General features: G+C 46.4%; 2 protein-coding genes across 6 annotated transcripts in view; both read right to left on the reverse strand.

Annotated features, from left to right (window-relative positions):
* The window catches only part of dhx15 (DEAH (Asp-Glu-Ala-His) box helicase 15), a 28706-nt gene extending 28409 nt beyond the window's left edge, over positions 1 to 297 (reverse strand). Inside the window, exon 1 of the mRNA XM_072697644.1 lies at positions 211 to 297. The gene's annotated coding sequence lies outside the window, so the exon portion shown is untranslated. The remainder of the gene's footprint in view (positions 1 to 210) is intronic.
* Positions 298 to 2238: 1941 nt separating this feature from the next.
* ccdc149a (coiled-coil domain containing 149a) lies at positions 2239 to 17186 on the reverse strand. Of its 5 annotated transcripts, none has more exons than XM_023832344.2 (12): positions 17006 to 17186; positions 13305 to 13466; positions 12653 to 12691; positions 11934 to 12041; positions 10841 to 10957; positions 9839 to 10011; positions 8760 to 8832; positions 8060 to 8144; positions 7347 to 7491; positions 7076 to 7152; positions 3814 to 3933; positions 2239 to 2780 (listed from the first exon to the last, which is right to left on the reverse strand). In XM_023832344.2, exons 1-12 carry the CDS (start codon positions 17045 to 17047, stop codon positions 2239 to 2241), a joined length of 1683 nt encoding a protein of 560 aa, XP_023688112.2. In that variant the 5' UTR covers positions 17048 to 17186. The 5 variants fall into 5 exon arrangements, with proteins under 5 accessions (XP_023688112.2, XP_023688111.2, XP_023688113.2 ...); XM_023832343.2 differs by having other exon boundaries at positions 16997 to 17186; XM_023832345.2 differs by lacking the exon at positions 11934 to 12041 and having other exon boundaries at positions 16997 to 17186.
* Positions 17187 to 22908: the final 5722 nt, after the last annotated feature.

Raw genomic sequence — 22908 nt, forward strand, 5'->3', positions numbered from 1 at the left:
GGGCGTTCCAGGTCCACAGAATGGTTATAGAAGGGATTTTCATCTTATGTAATAAACTTACTCTGAGAATAAAGCACCGCAATGCACAAAGAGGCAACTCAAGTCTGCTCGTATGTGCAATGTGTTGCTTTTTCGATATTCCCCCCACCCTCCCCCCCGCAGTAACAGCCGAAATGGTCCTCCAAGCATCCCCCCCCCCGGCCTTCTCACCAAGCCCCACGGCGTCATCTCCTGCGCCCGCTGCTTTTCCTCCCCGGCTGCTGACAGGCCTCTGTAGAACGTCTTGTAAAAGTGCAGCTTCTGGAGCCCCCCCCCCCCCCCCATTTATAATAAAAAAATTTAAAAAAAAAGAGTGGCAGCTCGTCAGCATTCAGCAGCCGCACTCCCCTCCCTCCGGTGACACCAGCCATGTAAAACCACCCTCATTAACTTGCCTCTGTGTATCCCGCTCTCATGTCCCCATCTGAAAGCAGTCAGCGTCAAGTGAACACCAATCCCCAAGCAGAGAGTCTGCTCGGATGCAGCGAGACATTCCCGGTGCTGCCGTTCGCTTGGCCGCTACATATTAACCTCAGTGGAAAATAAACCCACAGCTTGAAATAGACCTCCTGTCCTATGCTGGGTTTAAGGGAAGACTTTGCACTTAAAACAGCTGAAAAACAGGGTTAAAATCGTAACGATAAATAACCTCAATGTGTGCCGATCTCCTGGGAAACCTGGAGACAAAAACAGATGTGTATGGTCGTCTCATTCAAAGTTAACATCTACCCCTAAGCAGAAATCGCGAGACCTAGAATCCGTCTCTGTTGAAATGCCTGTTTACTGCACAGACATTGTATTTCCTGGTCACCGTGACTACCACCCATACGGAATAAATTTGTATTACTGGTAGGATTTAAGCTTTGCGATAAATGGCATTAGACAGCCTAAATAGTTTTTTTTTTTCTAAAATATGAGCACCGACTCAATAGGAAAAAAATCATTAATTTTAATTAATCTGGAGCCCCGAGACTAGGGTGTGGTATACATAGCATATGCAAGTGATGCTAATTAAAGCATTTTAGGAGAGTAAAAAAGAAGTCATCCATCGTATGGAGAAAAATTAATGTTCCATGGCACATATTCCCACTCGTGCCAGTCACAAGAAGTTATAATTTCCAAATTACAGCAGGACATTAAAACCCCCGGTGCCTCGGGACCCTTGTTCTGTAACATTTCCCAAAATATGACGGATTGCATCGGCCTGGTGTAAATAAAGAATTGGACATGGTACAGTTCTGGCCAGGACTCACAGGGTGGCAGTGGTCGCGGGCGAGGGGGGGGCCTCAAACAGTTGCTTACGCTATTAACCTTCTAGAAGGATGGGAAGATCTGCGGCTCCCCTTCCCCTGGCAAAGGCAGCAAAAACAAATAAAACTGGACGAAGGCAGCCAAACCGCTTGCCGGCACCGACCTCCACGCACAGGTGCACAGGGAGGTTGTTACACACCCGCTTCCTCTAGGTTCTCCCTCAGGTTTTTACTAATAAATAAATAAATCCCCAGCCGCACCCCCTAATTACACCCCCTCCCCCCTGGGGCTGTCATCCGCTCTGCGCACCCTTTGCCCGGGACGCCCTGAACCCCTCAGAAGTAATCCCACCCTGCCGGTCTCTTGGTCAGGGGTCCGCGAGTGCGAGAGACAGCTCTTCAGATTGGTTTTGGCAAGGGCTGCCCAAACGGTGACCCCCCCCCGGTGGTATCATTTTTCCCCGTCAAGTGGAAGTTCTGAAAGCACCACATACACCACCCCCCCCCCCGCCCCCGATGCTCACCGAACATCATCCCTGAGCTTTAGAAGGAAACTTAGGCCCATAAACCTCCTGGTAATGTAAAAGAAAAGGAAACAAGATGCAACAATTCATTCAACTGAATAACACACACACACACACACACACACACACACACACACACCAAGCAAGTGGTGAATCACTAAAAAAAAAAGCCTACCTTCCTGACAAGTATGTACGGCAGAAAGCGAGACCGACCCGCGGCGTGAGGCGGCTTGGCGCAGCGGTCTGAGGAAGCGATGGTGACGCGGAGCCCACTCCCGGCTGCCTCATCTCCCAGCTGGCGGACAGGCTCGCTCTCCTCTCCCCGCGGGAGCCCCCCCCCCCCAGTCCCTGAGTGTTGCTCCATTTCATAGGGGCCCTAACAGCCCCCCAGTCTCTCTTCCGAATGAGGGGCTGCAGGGAGAGGACTACGCCAGACTCTCACGGCAGAAGCTGTCGCTCCGCTTCACTGTACTGCCGGAAGCAGAGTCCTGGCTGTGGGAGGGGGAGGTGGGGGCCAGAGCCTGCGGTGAGGATTTGGGTTCAGGCCTTTCAGCTATACCTGTGACCCCAGGAAGCTCTTCTCCTGGGGCGTGGTCTTCCACAGAGGGCAGCAAGCGCAGGCCTGTCACTGGTGACGCCGCGGGAGATCCGGGGCTCGACAGAGGCCTCGCCGAGGCTTCGGCCTGCTCCTCCTCCCTCCTCATCCTGACGGGCCCCGGCTCGGATGTGCCATGCGCCTCCTCCAGCCTCACGATTTCCACTGCTGGGCGTTCCACGTTCTCCTCGGCAACCATCCCATCACCGTCTCTGCAGCCACTGCTCATCGACAGGTCCGGAAAAACAGGTGCGCCCACATCGCCACCACCATCTGGACCGGCCCGGGAGCCCGGCCATGCTTTTGGGTGGCTGTTGTCGGCAGCTGTGGTATGTTCCCATGGCGACGCTCCTCCACTTTCCATCCTGTCATCTGATCCGATTGGAGACAAACAAGATTAATGGTCATGGTGCAGGTTCAATGATAACAGCAACGCATCCCAAACTGCTGATTCTCGAGCGAATGAATGAATGAGCGAACAAATGAACGAGCATACGAAAAAGCAAAACGGGCAAACAAGAGAACGAACAAGCAAACAAATGAACAACCATATGAACGAGCATATGAACAAGCAAACACACAAGCAAGCAAACGAGCGAGCAAACAAGTGAATAACCCAATTAAAAATAAATTAAAAAGTGAGCGAGGTTACGCTAATGACCTGAGGCCCTACAACACAGTCATCACCTGTGTTACAGCTGTGCCAACATGACATAGAATGAGTATCAATTTAAACCCAACAAGAGTATTTTTCATTCCTTTTTACCTTTGTGGTCCTTGTAAAGAAAAAATAAACGAAAGCAGTCAGTTGCAAAACGGCACTTTATTTTTCAGTACTGGGCTAAATTGGTAGAATAAGTTCTGCAGGATGCTAATGTATTTTAGTGCTTTTTTCTTTGGCAGGAACCTAAAATACCTGCACTAGCACGCCTCATCAAGGGGAGAACGAGCATGACACACCCGCCTGTTGATGGAAACAGCTTAGTTCTGCCACCTCTCCAAAAATCTGCTCTAATTTCAGGGATTACTGACCCATATTTGTGAACATTCAGCCAAAAGGTTAAAGACTGAGCACAGCGTGAAAATATGCACCCCACCTCGGGGGGGGGGGGGGGGGAAAGAAGGCCCAAATTCTGCACGGCAGAGGCCATATTTATAGGCCTTCGTCGAAAGCGTGCCCCAGGTTCTGAATGTCAACGGGCAGAATTCGCCAGCATTTTCAAAATGCCATGGCATTTGGGAGGAACGGATACTTATCCGTCAGCACCAATGAGAGCTCCGCGGCGGAGAAGCGGGGCCGAGGGGGGGGGGCGCACATGCCGCTAATTACGGGCGCTTTGGCAACGCGCCGGGGGGCACCGTTAATGAACGCCGTGGATGGTCACACACAGTCACGCACACTCACCTTCAGGCGGCTGCTCTCCCGGTGTCGCCGGCGGTGACGCTTCGGCCGGCCGGGGGGGCTGGGGGTGTTGGGGGGGCCGGAGACTCGCGATCTCACTCAAGCTAATGGTGTCCCTTCCTCCTGTGCCCCGGGACAGGCGAAAATATAATGGGAGCTTGACAGTGTCTCCCTCAGGCGAAACGGGGTATCAACACAAGACGAGCAACATCTCAACGCAAACACACGTACATGCACACGGACACACACTGCACACACATCTCAACGAGGGGGAGCAAAGAGTGCTATCTTAACGCACCCCACAGTGTGTCATCTTACATTTCCACACTGGAGCACACAACAGTTTTACCAACAGCCAGGGAACAGACCCCCCAGACCGTGCAAACCAATCACCTTCCGGTGCGGCTCATCAGAAGCCAGGAAGGATAGGAAACCTACTGGATAGTAGTTCTCCAGGACCGGAGTTGGAGACTCCTGATTTAAATGCACATCTCCCTGATCATCATTTAGCTTGTGGTGATTGGCTTTTCTGGTCCGACGACGGCAATTGAGCGTGAAATCTTATGCTAAGGGGTCAAAGGTCAGAGTTCACAGGGTTGCACAGCTCTGTAGCATAGGAAGGATCTCAGTCTCCAGGTAGAAGGGGTTAAGAGAAGGGCCCCGGAGTTGCTCGAAAGGAGGGAGGAAGGGAAACAGTGCTGTCTGCAGATCGCCTGCAGCCAATTAAAAGTTGCAGTAATTACGTATGCCATGCAGACCTGAGTTTCAAAACATCAGCTACAGTCCGTGCTGTGCTCGTCTGAGGGGGGATAGAGGGGGTATGAGGGTAAGCAGGCGGGTGCTGACTCACCGCACACAACAGCACACCGTGGGAAAGATTACCCTGACAGCGCTGGTGCATACCATCACCGCCGTAGGCTTCACCCCCCCCCCCGCCCGCTCCAACCGGGGCAAGCAGGCAAGAGGGAAAACCAAGCAAAGAGGTCTAATCCCATCGAAGTACCACAAGTTTGAAGTGGATGCTTTACTGGAGCAATTCAGGTGCATTGGTGAAGACCTCTGGGACTCAAACCAACAACCTTCTGATTATGCGTCATGTTTCTACATCACTGCCTTGCTAGGCTGTGTGCAGTCACTGTGGTGAAGGGAAGCAACACTTGCACAGTCCCCTCCCGTTTCGGTGCAACAAACACTTTAGGAGGGGGTTTAACTGTCAATAATCGGGCCCCCTACTTGCCACACAGTGGCTGGTAACAATGCATCTTTTCTAATGTTTCCACCTCGATTGCCCCCGCCCCCCCAACTTGCCCATCAGCACCCACCTCTCTCCATTTCAGCATGGCCGCTCTCCTGTACTTTGACGAAACCGACTCACGATTCCATCTCGTCTACAAATTCCCTAATAACAGCACATTCCCTAAATGTGTTTGTAATGTGGGCAATCATTTTCCGTAATGGATGCTTGTCAGTTTTATGGTAGGAGAATGACAGTCTTATGACAGGCAAGCCTCACAAAGCAGGGCTGTCCGACTGCAGGCAGGAAGAGTCACAGCTCCCTCTGCTGGATATGCTAAGGACTGCACATTTTACACTCGAGTGAAACCAGCAACACAGCTGTAAAATTCCTCTTTTTTCCCCACTGACAAAAAGTCAAATAAAGGGTTTCTTTATTTTGTCCATGGGTCTTATGGATGACAGGAGACAGCTTGTTACAGATTTAGTCAGAATAATTCTGTTTGCCATCTGATTCTCAGATCTACACCCATATGCACGTTCAGAAACTCTCAAACCAGATATTATTACTATCTTCCTGGGAATACTGAGGAATAACATGTAGGGACAATTATTAATTCAGGCCTGTGGGGACGGTAAAGAGGACACTGGATGAGGCTTCAGAACCGCACACAAATGAAATGCTGTTATAAAGATAAACCTTTTAATAAACCCACATATCTCTAAATATATCACCTCCCAATTTATGACTAAAATGGTCATATCAAGCCTTGTGGAGGAGCTGTCCTTTTTTGAGCTCTCAGCCACCTTTATGATTGGCTGCGGGATGTGCTCCGCTCTGCCTTCTCTGTTCCTTAAAAAAAAAAAAAAAAAAAAAAAAAGTATAAAAATATTCTTACAGCAGCCCTTCTGAGATATTTTGGGAACGTTTTGGGAACGTTCCCAGAGAGCTTAAGCATTTACATTTCTCTGTGACAATCTGTTCCGACTTAATCCTGCGGAATACAGCGGCTCATTTCGCAAATTACTCGGTGTCTACCGTAAACACGTCAAAACACCGAGAGTCAAATCTGAAGCGAGGAGGGTAGACGTGAGAGCCGGAGATGGAGAACGGCTGGAAAGGGGACCGACGGTGCCCTGCGATCGACTATCAGGATGCGGCCTCTGCTCTTAGAGAGCAAGGAGTAACTAGAGAGGCTGAAGGAGGCCGTGGAACGTGGATGCTGGACTTGACGGAGGCAGGCCACAGTCGGGGGATGGCTTAGGGCAGGGGTGGCCAATCTTATCCACAAAGGGCCGGTGTGTATGCAGGTTTTTGGGATAACCTGTAGGTCAGCTGTTCAAACCCAGGTGTGAGGACTCTTCAGCCAATCAGTCCTCTAATTAGTAATATAATTAGAGAGTTGCAGCGAAAACCCGCACACACACCGGCCCTTTGCGGATAAGATTGGCCACCCCTGGCTTAGGGTCTCAGGAAGCTGAAGGACTAGGAACTAGGTTGAGAGGATCGCACACCTTTCTCTTGGCACAACTCTCAGTACACCCCCCACTCCAGGATCACAGGGAAGAAGATGACTTTGATACAGCAAGTCCTTTTGTCACCGTTTTGCGTATCTTGCGGGGGGGGGGGGGGGCGGTGAGACTACCAAGGCAGAGTAAACAGTAACTGGGTAGTGTTGCATTTGCCAGCGGGGGCAATTCGGGGGGGGAGGGGTGGGGGTGCTTGAGAGCTCACTACACTGCTGACTTTAGCGCAACCGGCTTGGCAACTTAAGGTTAATTAGCGCACCGCCAGTGTCAGGAGCTGATAATTAGGAGGCCTCGGCACGGGCGGTCCAGCGGCACAGATGGCAGCCCGTAATGGTTCAGTCTGGAGAAGCGGGATATGCCCTCCCCATGTAACCACGGGTCACGGTACAAACAAGGCAGCCGTAAGCAGAAACACAACAGCCTGACATTCTGTTCCGGGCCAACAGGGGGCGACCTCGCTTTGTCACCATAATGAGGTGGGAGAGTCGCAGCCAGCACCCACCTGGAAGGCTCCACAGGCCCGACAGCTCCAAGGTCTTCAGCTTCTTCTCAAGCTCTGCCACACGGTTTCCCAGAATTCTGTGCGAGGGCAAGAGAATGCATTCAGAAATCCTAATCGGTACTACAATACTGGCCAAAACAAAGTGCATAGGGTAAGTGGGAAGAGGTGCCTGTCATTTGTTTATTACACTTATCTTTGAACAGTAAATCCTGACCATTAGAGGAAAAGTAGGAAATACAAAAAAAACAGACAAATGCAAGGCAGCACCCACTTGTTTGTCTTGCGTTGATGTTGGATGACCAAGTTCTGCTCCTGAACAGTCTCTAACAGAGTTGTGGTCAAACACCAGAGGTCTGCTGTGGACTGGGGGGTGGAAGGGAGGCTGCAGCCACTGCTCCCGTACAGAAGGTCTTGCACTGAGGAGAGATTGGGTGGGGTGACTAATCAGTAAGCATGCAGGCTGCCATTTTACCCATAATCCACCACAATAACACAGCTGCGATTCCTGATTGCTGCATTAGGACAGGCTGAGGCTTGCCGCTAGAATCTCAGCTGGATTACTTCAAAAATTCAGGTTAAATCTTAAATATGAGAACTAAAAGATACAAGCTATTTATATAATAAAAAAACATAGGTTTCTGGCTTAAAATTGACACCTGCAAAGGCAAAAATCTGGAATAGAGTCCATATCTGAGCTACATGGTGAGTAACGACCGCTCCGCTGGGGGGAGGTGAAGAGGCCCCCAAACCTCAGGCCCTCGTCCAGGTGCAGGCTGCCCCGATCGCAGCCAGGGACAAAGGGAGCCCACTGCAGGGAGCTGTGGGCGTTTATGTACACCTGGAACCCCAGATACGTTTAGCTGCTCCCCTCCGCTGGGCCCTGCCCTCGAGGAGGTGGGCATGCCAGTGGCAGCCTGTTTTGGATTCGGTTTCTGTTCTTTGGCTTCAGTGCTGGGCAGCCATGGTGAGGTCTTGGGGGCTCACCTTCCCTGGCAGAGAAGATCCCTGAATGGGCGCTTCTGTCAGACTTCAGGTCTGTTCTGGTGGTTCTCCTCTGTTCCAGATTCTCCTGCTCAACGGTGATGGAACATGTAAACCAGGAGACTCCCACCCCCCCCACACACACACACTTTTGTACTCATATCTTTGTGGGGACTCTCCATTCGTTCCTATGGGCATAACCCTAATCCCAACAATAACAACCTTAACCCCTACTCAGCCCTAACCTTACCCATAAGTAACCCAACAAAATACAAGACTATTGGTACTGAGGTTTATGTTGCTGTGACCTAAAAATATCCCCACAAGCTAAACACACACACGTGCGTGCACGCACACACACACACACACACACACACACACACACACACACCTCAAAAACATTGAGCGCAGAAACACTGAATTTGAAAACTAAATATCCCAGCATGGAGGTCAGTACTTAACTAGCAGACTGAGACACAGCTCAATAATCAGCATTTCACGCTCCACAGAGATTAAGAAAATGCCGATGGCAGCCTAGAGGAAATACTCTTGCGCGTACACACACACACACACACACACACACACACACACACTGGCTCTGGGATCATGTCTTTCCTATACTGCCAGTGTTTTTAAAACACCACAACCAATACGGCAAACCCTTTCCATTCCATTCACATCCCCACAGAAGCCACCAGCTTACCTTGTACTTAATCATATTAGCCCGGAGCAGGCGGACTTCTTCCTGGACCTGCTTGTATCGTTCCTGTAAATATCTGCGACGAAAAAGATGCAGGGCATGCGTTCATGCGTTCAGCATTCCTCACCCCCCTCCCTGGAAGAGTCACCACGATGCCTGGAGTATACACCATCTTGCCATGGCAGTAAGCCAGTGTGGTTAACAAAGCTCAGCCTGGGGGGGGGTGTTCTGTATTTATATTACCGGAGGAGGTGCAGATAGAAATTCTCAGGCCTCCTACATTATAGAATTTAACATTTATCTGACGCTTATATCCAAAGCTACTTGTGTTTGCTTTGGAATTTCAACGCACAACCATTACATTGTTAGCGCAGTACTCCACTTGTTGAGCTATAGGCATTTAAGAGCCCCTGTAAAATGCTGCCCCCCCCCCCCCGAATCTGCCAAAATATCTACTGAGTCCCGGACTACTAGTTTGCCAAAATAGGTTTTACTTTTCAATAATGAGGAAGGAATTCTTATCAAAGAATAGACACACTCTAAATGGGCGATGTATCAAATTGTACGGCTGTTTGTCTCTGATGATCTCATTTACTGAAGCTCAGGATAAAGTTAGCATGACATGCCGGTTGATCACAGAGGTCATGATGGGGGAACATTGTCCGTAATGCGCACGCCACGCGGTTCTCCACCTGCCTTTCATGCGTTTCCCACAGCGCACACGCCACGCGGTTCTCCACCCGTTCTCCATGCGTTTCCCCACAGCGCACACGCCACGCGGTTCTCCACCCGTTCTCCATGCGTTTCCCCACAGCGCACACGCCACGCGGTTCTCCACCCGGTCTCCATGTGTTTCCCCACAGCGCACATGCCACGCGGTTCTCCACCCGTTCTCCATGCGTTTCCCCACAGCGCACACGCCACGCGGTTCTCCACCCGTTCTCCATGCGTTTCCCACAGCGCACACGCCACGCGGTTCTCCACCCGTTCTCCATGCGTTTCCCCACAGCGCACACGCCACGCGGTTCTCCACCCGTTCTCCATGTGTTTCCCCACAGCGCACATGCCACGCGGTTCTCCACCTGTTCTCCATGCAGAGGGCATCCAGGTCAACGAGGCGGTCCTCGTGTCCCCCCAGCACGCGGGCCAGCTCACGATTCAGCCGCTCGACTTTCTCCTGCAGCGCCACCCGCTCCGCCTGCACATCCTGCAGCTCGTCCGTCACCTCTCGTAAGTTCTGCTCCAGCCCCCGGGTCTATGAGCCGAAGGAGAGAACAGGAGTCGGACAACCAGGGATAAGAGTTTTCAGAATGCCTCGCCTACCTCCATCAAGGATCACGGTCGGTGTTGCGGAACATTCCCCAGGTCACACTTCACACACCAAACATTTGCATATTTTATGTGCTTGTAACTGACCCAACCCTGGTCAACACAAGCAACATCTCAGAAGAACGGCCCTTTAGCGGAAAGTCCAAGCTCTCGGCCGCTCACAGACTGCAGTCATGTGACACATATAGTCAAGGTAATTCATCAATGCCCAGCACCAGGGGCTCAAAACTCATTAATATGCAGTTCAAACCATTGTTTTCAAATATATCTGGGAGAATTTGCAGATAAAAGGTGCAGTTAGGAGGCAGCAGAGATTCGTAAACACAATAACAGCAGCATCAGACACCCCTGCTATGCCAGAGGAATGCTTTCAGCATCAGGCCTGATTTTTCCTCCCACACATAAATACTTCAAAAACATATACAAATGATTATAACTGTGACTGATCGATACCTCTAAAGCAATGTTTCAAATCCGGTCCTTAGGGACCCACAGTCGGTCCACGTTTTCGGTCCCTCCGAGCTGTTAGCCAGAGTGTCCACATTTTTGCTCCCTCCCAGCTCCTGGTAGCAAAAACGTGGACCGTCTGTGGCTCCCCAAGGACTGGATTGGGAAACACTGCTCTAACGTACATTTTACATACTATAAGGATAGCAGTATCATACCGGAAGACATTTTTTCTTGAGAGAAAAACTGAAGGTCTTTCTTGTATAAAAATGTGTACTGAGTATAAGCGGCATTGCGGCAGCCCTGACCTGTAGCCCGGCCTCCTCCAGCTGCCGGACGAGGTCCTCTCGCTCGTGTGGGGGGAAATACCGCGCCCCCACCTCCTCGTCCCCCAGCCGCTGCCTAGCAATGGTCATCCTCAGGAGCTGTGATTAACGCTGAACGTCAGGACAAAGATAGGCTTCTGCCAACATTTCCTGCAGGGTCATGTGACATAGTCCATCTCTACTTTTGCCTATGATTTACAGGAACTCTGCATGCATGTCTGCATTTTCCATCCATCCACGTTTGGGTAACAGGGGAAGCCTGGACCCTATTGGAGGCAGCGTTATATGCAGATTGTTATTGACCGAAACGATGTTATGCAACACATGACTATGAAATTGGCTCACTGATAAACAAAAGCTAAACCTTTTCACGCGGCTTTCACTTTTCTGATTTTTTTCATAAAAGCAAAAACCTTATTTGGATTTTTCTCAGTCAGCAAAAAACTGCTGCTATTGTAGGTCTTTTATAAAGGCAAACATTTGTAATGCTGGGGATACCTCTGCTCTTTCAGAAGCAAATCATTGTAGAAAAACACGTCAAGACATTTTGAATGAATTTGTGTGTAGGTTTGGATTATCAGCATGTCTCCCCTTCTAGACCCTCCTCTGAACTTCTATCTTTCTCATCCATACCCATGCAGGGTCACGGGGGTCCAGAGCCTATCCCAGAAGCTATGGGCACAAGGCAGGGAACAACCCAGGATGGGGCGCCAACCCATCTCAGGAAACACCCACGGATAGACTATTTGGCCACTCCAATTTTTAGACTGTGGGATGGAAACCGGAGAATCTGGAGGAAACCAGGGAGGACATACAAACTCCACACAGAAAGCCAGGCCAGACCCGAAGCCCCGGCCCCAGAGGTGTGAGGCCTCCACGCTAACCGCTGCGGCACCCCATGCTTCTTATTAGTGTTTTTTAAGGATTGTTTGTGCATGCTTAGTGTTTCACTTACATTTACTTATGTTATATATGTATGTGACAGAGTCTCTACACATACATGCGCACAGATATGCAAACGCACTCACTTTCATATGTGTGCGTGTTTGTGTTTGGAGTCAGATGGATGTCGTACTTTGTTATCTCCCCGCGCTTCCAATAGCCGCTGATTCAGCTCCTCCACCTCCTGAGACAGCTGGTTGTTGCGTTCCCGGGAGCCTCTCAGCAGCTGAGCTAGGTTCACCTGCGGGGGGCGGGGCGGGGGGGGGGGGGCACCTTTACTAAATGGATATAATAATACTGGCCTTCATCATCCAGCCTATTACGACCCCTGGCATTTTCTTTAACCCCAGCAAACCAACGGCGCCCCTATGTACGTGCAAAGGACTGCAGGCAACAGCGGCCTCTCTCCCCCCCCCCCCGCTGAGCTCTTAATTACGCCCGACTGAGATGTTGACTGAAGGCGCCGCGCCACGCAGCCGGCGTTAATCACGCGTTAGCCCCGGAATCGCCGTAATTTTGATGTACGACTGCTGTCATGCAGACGTAGACGCGGCTTCCGTTAATAAATATCCGGCCGTAGTAACACTTCATGCGATCACGCGGTCGATTTTTCTGCACAGTTTACAGCCTGATGACTCATGTCTTTGGCTGCGAATTTCCCAGCGGCCTCCGCTATATCACAGCAAGCCGGTGGCTAAGTAAACACGGCTAAGCCACCTCTACAGCACACATTCCTGGGTGGGGATGTGACCGTGAGCTGATACAGGACAAGTGTGCACCTGTGTACTTTAAATACACAAGAAGGGGTCTCTGCCTGGAAAAGCTGGTCATGTTTGCGGGCTCCTTGGGTACCTGGTTTCGTTTTTCAGGTGGCAAAGTGGGATCACCGTCCTGCAAAGCATGTTGGGATACATGGTCATCTCACCCCCTGCAACTCACAGAACAAGTCACCAGCTCTACCCCCCTGCTTCATACAGAATCATTAAGGATTGTCTTATTGCCAGCATTCGGCATTTCAGGCCCATTAGCTACAAATCCAGACCAAGGTTTTGTTTTTACCAACCAGTTGAGCTTAAAAAGTCACAGTCACAGAGAGCTCAACAAGTTGGAAGAAACAAAACCTTGGTCTGGATTTGTAGTTTTTGGACCTGAAATGTCCAAACACTGCTTATTTCGCAGAAAAGTGTATTAGCTAAAATGAGAAAAAAAAAAAGATGACATAATGACAACAACGAGGCCCTTCAAGGAGGTTTAGCTACATTTAACATTTAATGATAATGACAATGACAACCAGGGGTGTCACTAGAGCTGTTTTAGGGGGGGCTTTAGCCCCCAAATACATATGCACTAATTAGTTTAAATAGCATGTTCTCATTCATTTTCATTAAAATCAGACACCCCTAGCAAAGGCTTAGCCCCCCCTCCCCTTTCATAAATCTCTAGTGACGCTCCCAGTGATGACAGAGTCAGCGTGATAAGTGAGCGGTCGGCAGCCGGGGCTCACAATGAGCTCCCTGTACTTCTTCTTCAGGCTCTGGTGACGCTCCCTCAGCTGACTGGCCATCAGCTTGTACTGGTCCCGCTCCTGCTGACAGGAGTCCAGCTCCTTGGACAGGATCAGCAGGCCCTCCTTCTTGCTGTCCAGTTTGCGCTTGCAAACCAGGAACTGCGGGGGAGCAAAGGTAATAGCTAAAAGCCAGAAGACCCAAACAGAAAACAAGAGATGGGATGAGCAAAAAAAAAAAACAAAACACAACATTGTGAGATACTCAAAAGAAGAATTGACTAAATGATGTATCAGTGATGTGGGAGACTCCTTTGAGCGGGTAATCTCTGTGCAGTATGACTAGCAGCAGGAGGGGAGTTTATCATACATTATTTAGGGAAGTCTAACTGATAAGCACCTGCTGGCCATCCACATGTACTGTAGGTATGTCACCATCACCAGTTCTGCGCCATAAAGGCTTTGGCAGGCAGCCTCGTTTTCAATTTGGTCGCCATTCCCCAGAGCACCAGGGTATCCCAATAGTTTTTGCCTTTTTGTTGTGTTATTTTTGTGTCTATTAGGGTAACCCGTTCTGATAACGTAAAACACACCTTCATCTGGGGATTTCCATTCAAAACACGGTAATCTGACTTTCTGATAACTTCGAAATTTCCTCCCGATCTTACCGAAAATTTCACTCATTAAAACCTTTGTTGGGACAATAAAGGTAAGCAGAATTATTCCTCAAACTATGATAATTATATTTCTTAGTTAGTTTATTGTATTTAGGCGTATTTTGAGCAAAATTTATCGATCAGCAGTTCACTTTTTTGGATCTGCCGCGAGAGCCGGCCATGTTGTTTTGTGGTGAACAGTGCAGCAAGAGCCGAAAATGGCATGATTTTCAGCATGGAATTTACAGCTTTAAAATGATGTGAAGGCTTATATATACATAGTTTATTAAAATCTGATAAACAATAACAGAGTTATGCTAATTTTTCTGAACACCATAAACAGGTCACAGAGTCAAGTATATATGGTTCTCTATTGTTTTATCTGTTAATAAGTGGACGTTAATAAGCCTTTATTGGCGTTACAAAATATCCTATAACTTTCTTGCCATTCATCATAGAAAGAAGTTCTTGGTATCATTGGAAAGGTCTTATCAAGCCCTTTCTTCTGGTGCTATTTTATAAAGTTGCAGATATGCCCTCTACTAGCGCATTTAGCCATTTCTCCTACCCGGACTCCATATTTCCACTGCCTTACTGGACCTTGCGCAAAAGAATTACAGTACACTAACTAACACTACACTAACGTAAGCATTAGCTCACGACCATAAACACGCCCTCAGGTGACAGAGACAAAAAAAAGGAGTGCCTTGGGCAAGTAATTGATATTTAATAAAGGTATGTGGTTTTACAGCGAAGCTCTGCGAAACCAAAGGAGGCGGTAACTCTACATTACAGTCTTTAGCGAGCCGTGACATTAAAACCCGCAAACCTGCGGAGCGATTTACGGTTAAGTACCCCCACCTGTAAATTTGAAGAAGTGGCGGAGAACGTGGGAGACATACCAGCCAGTGTCATCACACCTATTTTCAGACAAACAAACAGGGTTACAGTTCTCTCAGCGCACCTGCCGTTCAGATCCATCCATCAGGATGGATTCGAAGCCGGAGGAGGTAAAGCAAACATATGGAAACCTCACTGTGGACAGGCTGCTCTCCGCACCCCAGGGTTCATGCAAGAAGCAAGACCTCCGACAGCATCACTGCGGTTTATTCTTAACCGCCTTTTCACCCCTGCTGTTTAATACGAGAACCCGCTCGTTACTCACTCCATTCTGAACATGACGAATGGGACAAGATAGCGCCTGTCTCAAAGAACAAATCTTACTCCTTATTACGAAGTCTCAACCCATAGCGACTGTGACCCAATACCAGCTGAGAGAACGAGAGGGTAATGACTGTACAGCAGAAGCGGTCCTTTAAGGTAAAATTGTCTGCATGCAGTTGGTTATTGGTTGGCGTTAAAGCTTGAAAATATAGTTCATATCATGGGTTAAAAACCACTATTTTTGCTGTTGTGCCACAGAGAAAGAAAAACAACTTACAACGTCCAAACAACTTACAATGTTACAAACACGGTTTTTACACAGAAAGTAATCTTTATCCATCGGCAGTGCAAACAACCGCATTGACTGAGATGTCCATTGTAAGCTGTGATGATGCTCTAAAACACGCTCAGGATTTCTGGTTTGGGGTACATAAAAAAACTTAGTTCAACGAGGCTGAATGACACACACTGGTATCCCGTGCCAGCGTACTGTATATAGCCTCTTCGCAAACTGGTACCAAGAAAATCATTTTAGCAGTTAAAGAAATTCTCACATCTGTTAATTCCAGAGTTAGAGTCTTTGCATGTTAATTTTCTGATGAATTTGTCCCCACAAATACAGGAAAAGTACACACACCCACCCACCCACCCACACACACACACACACACACACACACACACACACACACACACGCACACACACACACGTGTAGGGTAAACATATCCTTATGGGGCTCATTCATTTCAATGGGAAAAATGCTAACGCTAACTATGACAACCTTAACCCCCACCCTGCCCTAACCATAACCATAAGTAACCTAACAAAATACAAGAGTTTTTGCATTTTTGGTTTTTTCATAGCAGTCACCGATTTTTATAAAATAGAGATTTCCCTTATGGCGACCAGGAAACCGGTCCCCATAAGGGAAAAAAACGGATATTTATCATGTTATGGGGACATTATGTCCCCATAAGGATAGGTAAACCCGCTCACACGCACGTACACACACACACACACACACACACATTGTGCTGCCAGCAGGGGCTACTTAAAGAAAGGAGATAAGACTGGACATATTGTCCTCTACCAGCCCATTGACAGGAGTAACATGCTAAACTGCACAAAGGAAAATACAACTGAATATTATGAACCGAAAATCCAAAGCCACACACTCTGAACTTCCTAGATTAATTTGCCCTCAGTGTCTGTTAGTTAAAGTTGTGGTCTTAGGGTGACCACCTACTCCATGTCAGGAAGGACACTTTGAGCTACGTCAGGTTTTATAAACTACTTTCAAACTGAAAGGCTCCTGTGTTTGGCTAAATAGTCTTGTGCTTTGACTGGTTTGTTTCCTTGACTGAAAGACTCATCCAGATGTTTCACATTATCATTAGTGACACGTGCATGATTATAGGGGAATGACCAATCAGCTCACAGCAAGAACTCAGTGCTAAAGTAAAATCCAGGTCCTTTTAATTGAAATGGTAAATTACAAACCCTGTCCTAGCTCATAGTGTCCTCCCTGACACAGATTAGGTGGTCACCCTATGTAGCCTTATATTTTCAAACCACTAAATTCTAAGTTTTGCTCATATTTAAAAAATCCAGCAGCCCAGCTAACATCTGTCGTTAAACATTTACAATTCATTAATTTAAAAACCTACGCTTGTCATTTGGAAACAAAGTTACTTTTTAAAACATTTAAAGCGATGTTTTTATTGCATTTAATTGACATTTAAACCCGAAAAACCCTTCAGCGCGTTGTGGTGTGTGTCCGTGTCCCCTAACAGCTGGCAGAGTATATTTATGTTTGCTGCCGTCGATGCGCCTGGACAGCAGTGTCGCCTCCAGACCGACACTGTGACACCCACCTCACTCACCAAACCCTGCCAGTCACTCTCGCTCCTCTTAGCGGGGTCCATCTTCTCGGAGCGTCTCGGTGTTCGGGGACATGAGTGGCCCTAAGCACGGAGCAGGAAGCACTGACTGCCCGATCTCCAGTAAAATACGTAGTCCCCTCCACCCTCCCCCTTTCCCCTTAAGCTACTGAACTAGGGCGGGGTAAGGATGTGGGGGGACGGGAACCGGATTTAAAGGCTGGCTTTACAGGCAGCTGCGCATGCAACCGTTTATGCAGGAAATAGTCTCATCTCTTCGCTAAACTGAACCATTTTGGGAAATTGCAGAATTTTTTTCTGACGAAAGGCATTTATCGCCTATGGTAATACATAGTTCGGCGGCTAGGTACTGCGTCGATGTGTGTTTAATTGGGTGGGGAGGTGGGAAGTCCTGCTGCCCATTCCTGCCAATCTCTGGGGATTGTTGGAGCACGGCGTCTCCACCGGGTCCGTGGATGAGAAGAGATTCACAGCTGACACGGGGAGAAGTTGCAAATCACCGGTTTATTCTCTTGACTGATTATAATCAGGGAGCGGCCGTCTGACATACATTCAGCATGTACAGGAGGAGGCTCTGCCATATGTATCAGCTGTATCCCTTTTAAAGCCCTTTGGGCACCTCCCTTTCTCAGTACCTTCCGTCTACGCGACAACCACATGTGTGACTCCAGCCGGCTCGTAGTTGTCCTTCTGGAAGGCTAAAAGATAAGTAGGGGCCGCTGATATTCTCTGTCGCCCCCCGTATCTGTTCCGATTAGGTAGCCTTGCGTTGTCGGCGCGCCAGTCAGTTCTCGTTTTGATTAGTTACAGCCTTATAGAATCATTCCCTTTATTTTATTAATTATTCCCTCAGGATGTCTGCTTGTGGCAGGATTCAGGTGCCCTATGAGGGGCGGTAATGAGACGCTGAGTGTCTGGGCATTTGATTGACACCGGAACCAAAGATGTAGACCAATCATAGCCCGAAAAATGCGCACAAGGGGCGGGATCGGAACTACCTGCGCCTCCCACTTTGAGCGCAGGGCGAGCATGGAGAGCGAAGAGGTAGTATGTATCTTAGCAGAACACCAGTTTTTACTGTCGTAATTGCATAAATGATTAAAAAATGTGGACAAGTAAATGTACCAAAGAAACAAAACACCCTGAAGTTTACAGTGATACAGAATCAGAAAGCGAGTGTTGTTATGGCGCGCTCGTGGAAGAAATGTATCCGTTTTTTATTTGCTTATCGAATTTGACAGAATATTTATAAGACAATATACATATACAACCAAAGGTATTACATGATCAAAAATCAATAGCACATACAACAAGATAATAACACTCGTATTTACAAAAGAGTGTTTTTTCAATAATATGGAATATGGAATCAAAAAATGGAATGTTTTTCCCCAATATATCATTGTAAATATACCTGTCATTTAAAATAATGTGATAATAGGAACTGTAAGCACTTGTGTAAATTAAAAATGTAAAACAATGCATTTTTAAATTTTGAAAGGTTTTGTCGTCGTCCCCCCCTCTCTCACAGTGGTTTGGTCCCCGATCCCACTACCACACGCGTAGCCCAGTACCGTAGGGTCAGCGGTGGCTGGCCACTGGTAAGGGGCTGCTTTACTAATGTTCACTTAAAACACTAACTGTGTCAAGCATGTGCCTTTACTTGTACCACTCAGTAGAATACCAGACATTTACATTTGCAACCCGACGACATCTTGTCCGCTACCTTACCTCGTGGGTGAATAGATCGATAGATAGGTATGGATGGATGGATACTTCATTAATCCCGAAGGAATTTTAGGCATCCAGTAACTCGAAAAATACAGCTTTACTAGCTTTGCATTAGTTAATGGGTGTTGATACTCTCCAACCGTAAACAATTACCTACATGCCGTGTGTGTGTGTTTCTGTGAGTGGGTGTGTGTGTGTGTTTTGTCAGCCAGCCAAAATGGCAAAAAGGAAAACGCACATATGATCGTTTTTCAGCGCAACAAAACGCCAAGTAAGTAACATATCAAGGGCAATTTGATAACATAAAAAAATCTTTATACATGATTGAAGTGCTTCTGGAAATGTTATCATAATGATGTCCTTAGCAAAGCAGACAGAGGTAATAGAGTTGCCTTATATTTGGTGGTATAATTATATGTATCTTGTTTTGAGAAATATTACAATAAATATTTTTGAAGATTTTTTTGTTTGTTTGAATTAGCTGGATTATTCATTGAAGTGTTTTTTTTGTTTGTTTTTAGAACTATACTTATTTTGCGCTTTATATTCTTTATAAAGCTACTGAGATTAGTCCAGTGACACATATGTAAAGACTTTATAATGCATTTAAAACATTTGAACATGCTAACCTAATTTACCAGTTAATTATCTAGTATGTACAGTATAATGGTAAGGGTTTTCTCCATATGTATTTAATACAAGTACTTTTGGTGGTGTCTTTTATGTCCCACTCAGGATTTGCCCTTGAGAATTTTTTTCTGTTCATTGTCCCGCCCAACAGTGAAATTCAGATTTCACCCATGTGTATATATGTTTTATCAGTATGGGAGATTTTTGATAATGATGTGTCATTTACATCTTTTACATTGATACTAACATAGTTTTGGTAGTTATAATGTGCAGTAGTGATAAGATCCATCAAATAATTTTTGACTTATTACATTCACAAAGTCAAATGTCTTCTGCAATCACCGTTCCTTTTCCTGTCACTAAGTGACATGGCTTCAATTTTGGGGTTATCTGTCTCAAGATTCAATCATTTCCAGATCTTACAACTGTGTCTGCAAAGTCTGAAAAAGGTAAACTCCATATGATGACAAAAAGAAAAGCTTAAATTCCATGAAAACAAGCAACGCTACGAAGATCGCATTGTAGGAACACGTTATCACCTGACCACACTTTATACTTCATGATTGTTGTTTATGTAATACAGCGAATTTAAGCTGTTGCAATACTAGTTTCTCAACACAAGATGGCAGAATTTAACTCAGAAATTCTATGCAAAGCGATTTTTGTGTAATATACAGTTGACGTCAGTGTTCATTTTCTTAGAAATAAAACCAGTGCCAATCGAAGCACATGCAGCACTAATCTAGGTAAGCTTCACTGCCGATCGCCCCCCCGCACACGTCAGAGTCCAAATTCACTTTGCCACTGATGGTGCGGGGTCTGAACAATTACCCATCTTGCCAGGATCCACCCATGCTTTAAAATAGGAAGTTTAGTGTATGCAACTTAATTTTCACATTTATAGGAAATTAGAAGGGCAGACAAATTATATATCTGAGCAAAATTTAATGGAAAGGAGTCAACACTAATGTTTGTGGAAAATCAGGTTTCATAGATAACTTGGCAAGGGAGAGAAGTATATATAATTCACAGACACATACCCATAAATTGAGAATGAGTGAAACAAAACATTGTGCCATGGCTGTAAATGTAACATTCATTCATTCATTCATTTGTATGATCATTTTCATACAATGATCAAAATCAATGCAGAACAACACAGAGCCTTTGATGGTTTTTTAAAGCTCGTCGAAATTCCTCAATTCTAAACTAATGAAGGACAGCAGATTTCGGCTTCAGATTTTTTTACATATTGTAAAGACATATTGCAAGTCATTGCAAGACATTCCAATTTATTACAGCTTTTGAAGTTCTTCACAATTTCTCAATATATTTTCGTTTTCAGTACAATTCTAGTGATATATATATCACTAGATATATATATCACTAGAATTATATATATATATATATATATATATATATCACTGATTTTCCAGTGATATACATATCACTAGAATTAGACAATACGATCAGCTATATTTAATAATTGCAAATACTTATCTGGGGAATCAGGGGATATATATATATATATATATATATATATATATGCGCAAACTGCAGCCTGGCTCTTCTCTGATTCCTCAGATCAGTATTTGCTGTCTCTCATTAATGAAGGGCTTCTTCCTTGCTTTATGGGACTTCAGTCCTGCTTCTAGGAGCCTCATACAAACTGTCCTAGCAGTGCACTGGACACCTGCACTTAATGTTTCCCATTGCTTTTGAAGGTCACTTGATGTCATCCTCCGATTCCTGAGGCACTACTGGATAAGTCATCTATGGCATTAGAATGTCACTTCCACCCTTTACCTGACTGGTTTCTGGTCGTTCCCAGTGTCTCCCGCTTGACCTTGTTCTTCTGTACTGCTGTCTTAGAAACTTTGAACCTGGAAGCATCCTGCTGTTCAATGTAGCATTCTGCTAGCAGAACCAGGATTAAACCAGGATTTAAAAATGCAGATTTGTTTAAAAATATAGAGCGGTCTCATTTTTTCCCGTACCTGTATGTAACGCTTTTCAAGACACCCAAAGTGCTTTACAGAACCAACGAGGAGCCACTTCCACCACCAGCACTGTGTAGCCCCCACCTGGATGATGCGACAGCAGCCATTCTGCTCACCACACAGTAGCTAAGGTGGTGAAGGGGCAGGAGAGGATTCACCAATTAGATATAGGGGATGATTAGGAGGCCAGATTTGAAAGGGCCACAGTGGGCAATTTTAGCCAGGACATCGGGGTACCACCCCCTACTCTTTCAAAAGACATCCAGGGATCTTTTATGGACAAGTTATATAGACTCAGTGTGTTGGAGAGTTAATCACAAAGACTGTTATCAGACATTGGTCTCATTGCAGAGTTAATTTCAAAGAAAATCTAAAAACTGAACAAATTCTGGCAGCAGCCAAACCTCAATATGGAGGAACAGCAGGAGGTTCACGCGACAAGCCAGGGCAGAGATGGCTGATCATTTGAAAAATGTACATTTTAGACAAGGGATGAGAATGACTGCAATTCCCGATTAAGCTTCCAGGAAATTTTCCTAGTAGTAGATAAATGCATTTTCTCATCAAGCAGAAATAAGAATGAATAGTTTTCAAATATTAAAAAGATACCAAAGATAATAACGGAAACTTGGCATTTCAGACCACTTATAAAATAGAGGAGCACTTATCCTCAAACTTCACTGATGTAATAATTTTCTTTCCATTTTCCACCCCCTTATTCTGGTCAGAGATATTAGGGAGGCTGGCATTTATCCCAGAGGGCTGTGGTACATACCAGACATGACAGGCCATCCCAGAGCACACCGATGCCGTTTATCCTAACTTTGTGTCTTTGGGCTGCAGAAGGGTGCCAGTGTGACACAGAGACGCAGAGATGTGATTCAAGTCTCCAGTTCTGGACGTGTAGAGCCACGGAGATATCCATTATGCTAATGGGCGGCCCATCTTCCATGGTGTAGATAAATTCTTGATTATGAATGATAATCTTAATTATGAAAGGTAATTTGTAATAATAGCGACTGGGTCCGAACTCTGATGGTTTGTGGTGTTTCATTAGAGCCCCACCATGAATCTCCTTGAACGTCACAAGCATTATTTTAATTGCTTTGCAGTGTCTACAATTCGATGGTATCTATTGACCAAGTTGGTACAGTACAGTATTTGAAGTTTTTTTCTGTTGAAAAGTAATTGTAAAAAAGCATTGATTCTCCAGATAAGTGCCCCAACAAATAGTGGAAATTGTATCCATTTTTACTATTGTTTTACAAGATGTTAACAAATTGCACTGGGAGGACCTTTGAGCTGGGATGCATACTTACAGAAGGCATCTGGTCCCTAAAACAACTACACAGGACATTAAAATAAATTGTTAGTAATAGAATTATACCATTCTGTGGTACTGTCATACTGTGGGACAGCCAGCAGTTAGAGGAGGATGAGGGGTGGGCCATACCACAGTCACTGAGAGCACGATCGCAGCACCACGGACAGTACCAAATTGTGGGAAGAGGTCCGTCTCACAGT

This window comes from Paramormyrops kingsleyae, chromosome 12 (assembly GCF_048594095.1).
Source record: "Paramormyrops kingsleyae isolate MSU_618 chromosome 12, PKINGS_0.4, whole genome shotgun sequence".
Lineage (NCBI taxonomy): Eukaryota > Metazoa > Chordata > Actinopteri > Osteoglossiformes > Mormyridae > Paramormyrops > Paramormyrops kingsleyae.

Bases quoted from the DNA above. Each gene is read 5' to 3' on its own strand.
- ccdc149a (XM_023832343.2), bottom strand. From the start codon at position 17,047: ATGGACCCCGCTAAGAGGAGCGAGAGTGACTGGCAGGGTTTGGTGAGT. The intron at 8,145-8,759 runs GTAAGCTGGTGG...ACCGTTGAGCAG, and splicing joins CTAATATGATTAAGTACAAG to GAGAATCTGGAACAGAGGAG. The intron at 7,153-7,346 runs GTGGGTGCTGCC...GCCCTCGCACAG, and splicing joins CATCAACGCAAGACAAACAA to AATTCTGGGAAACCGTGTGG.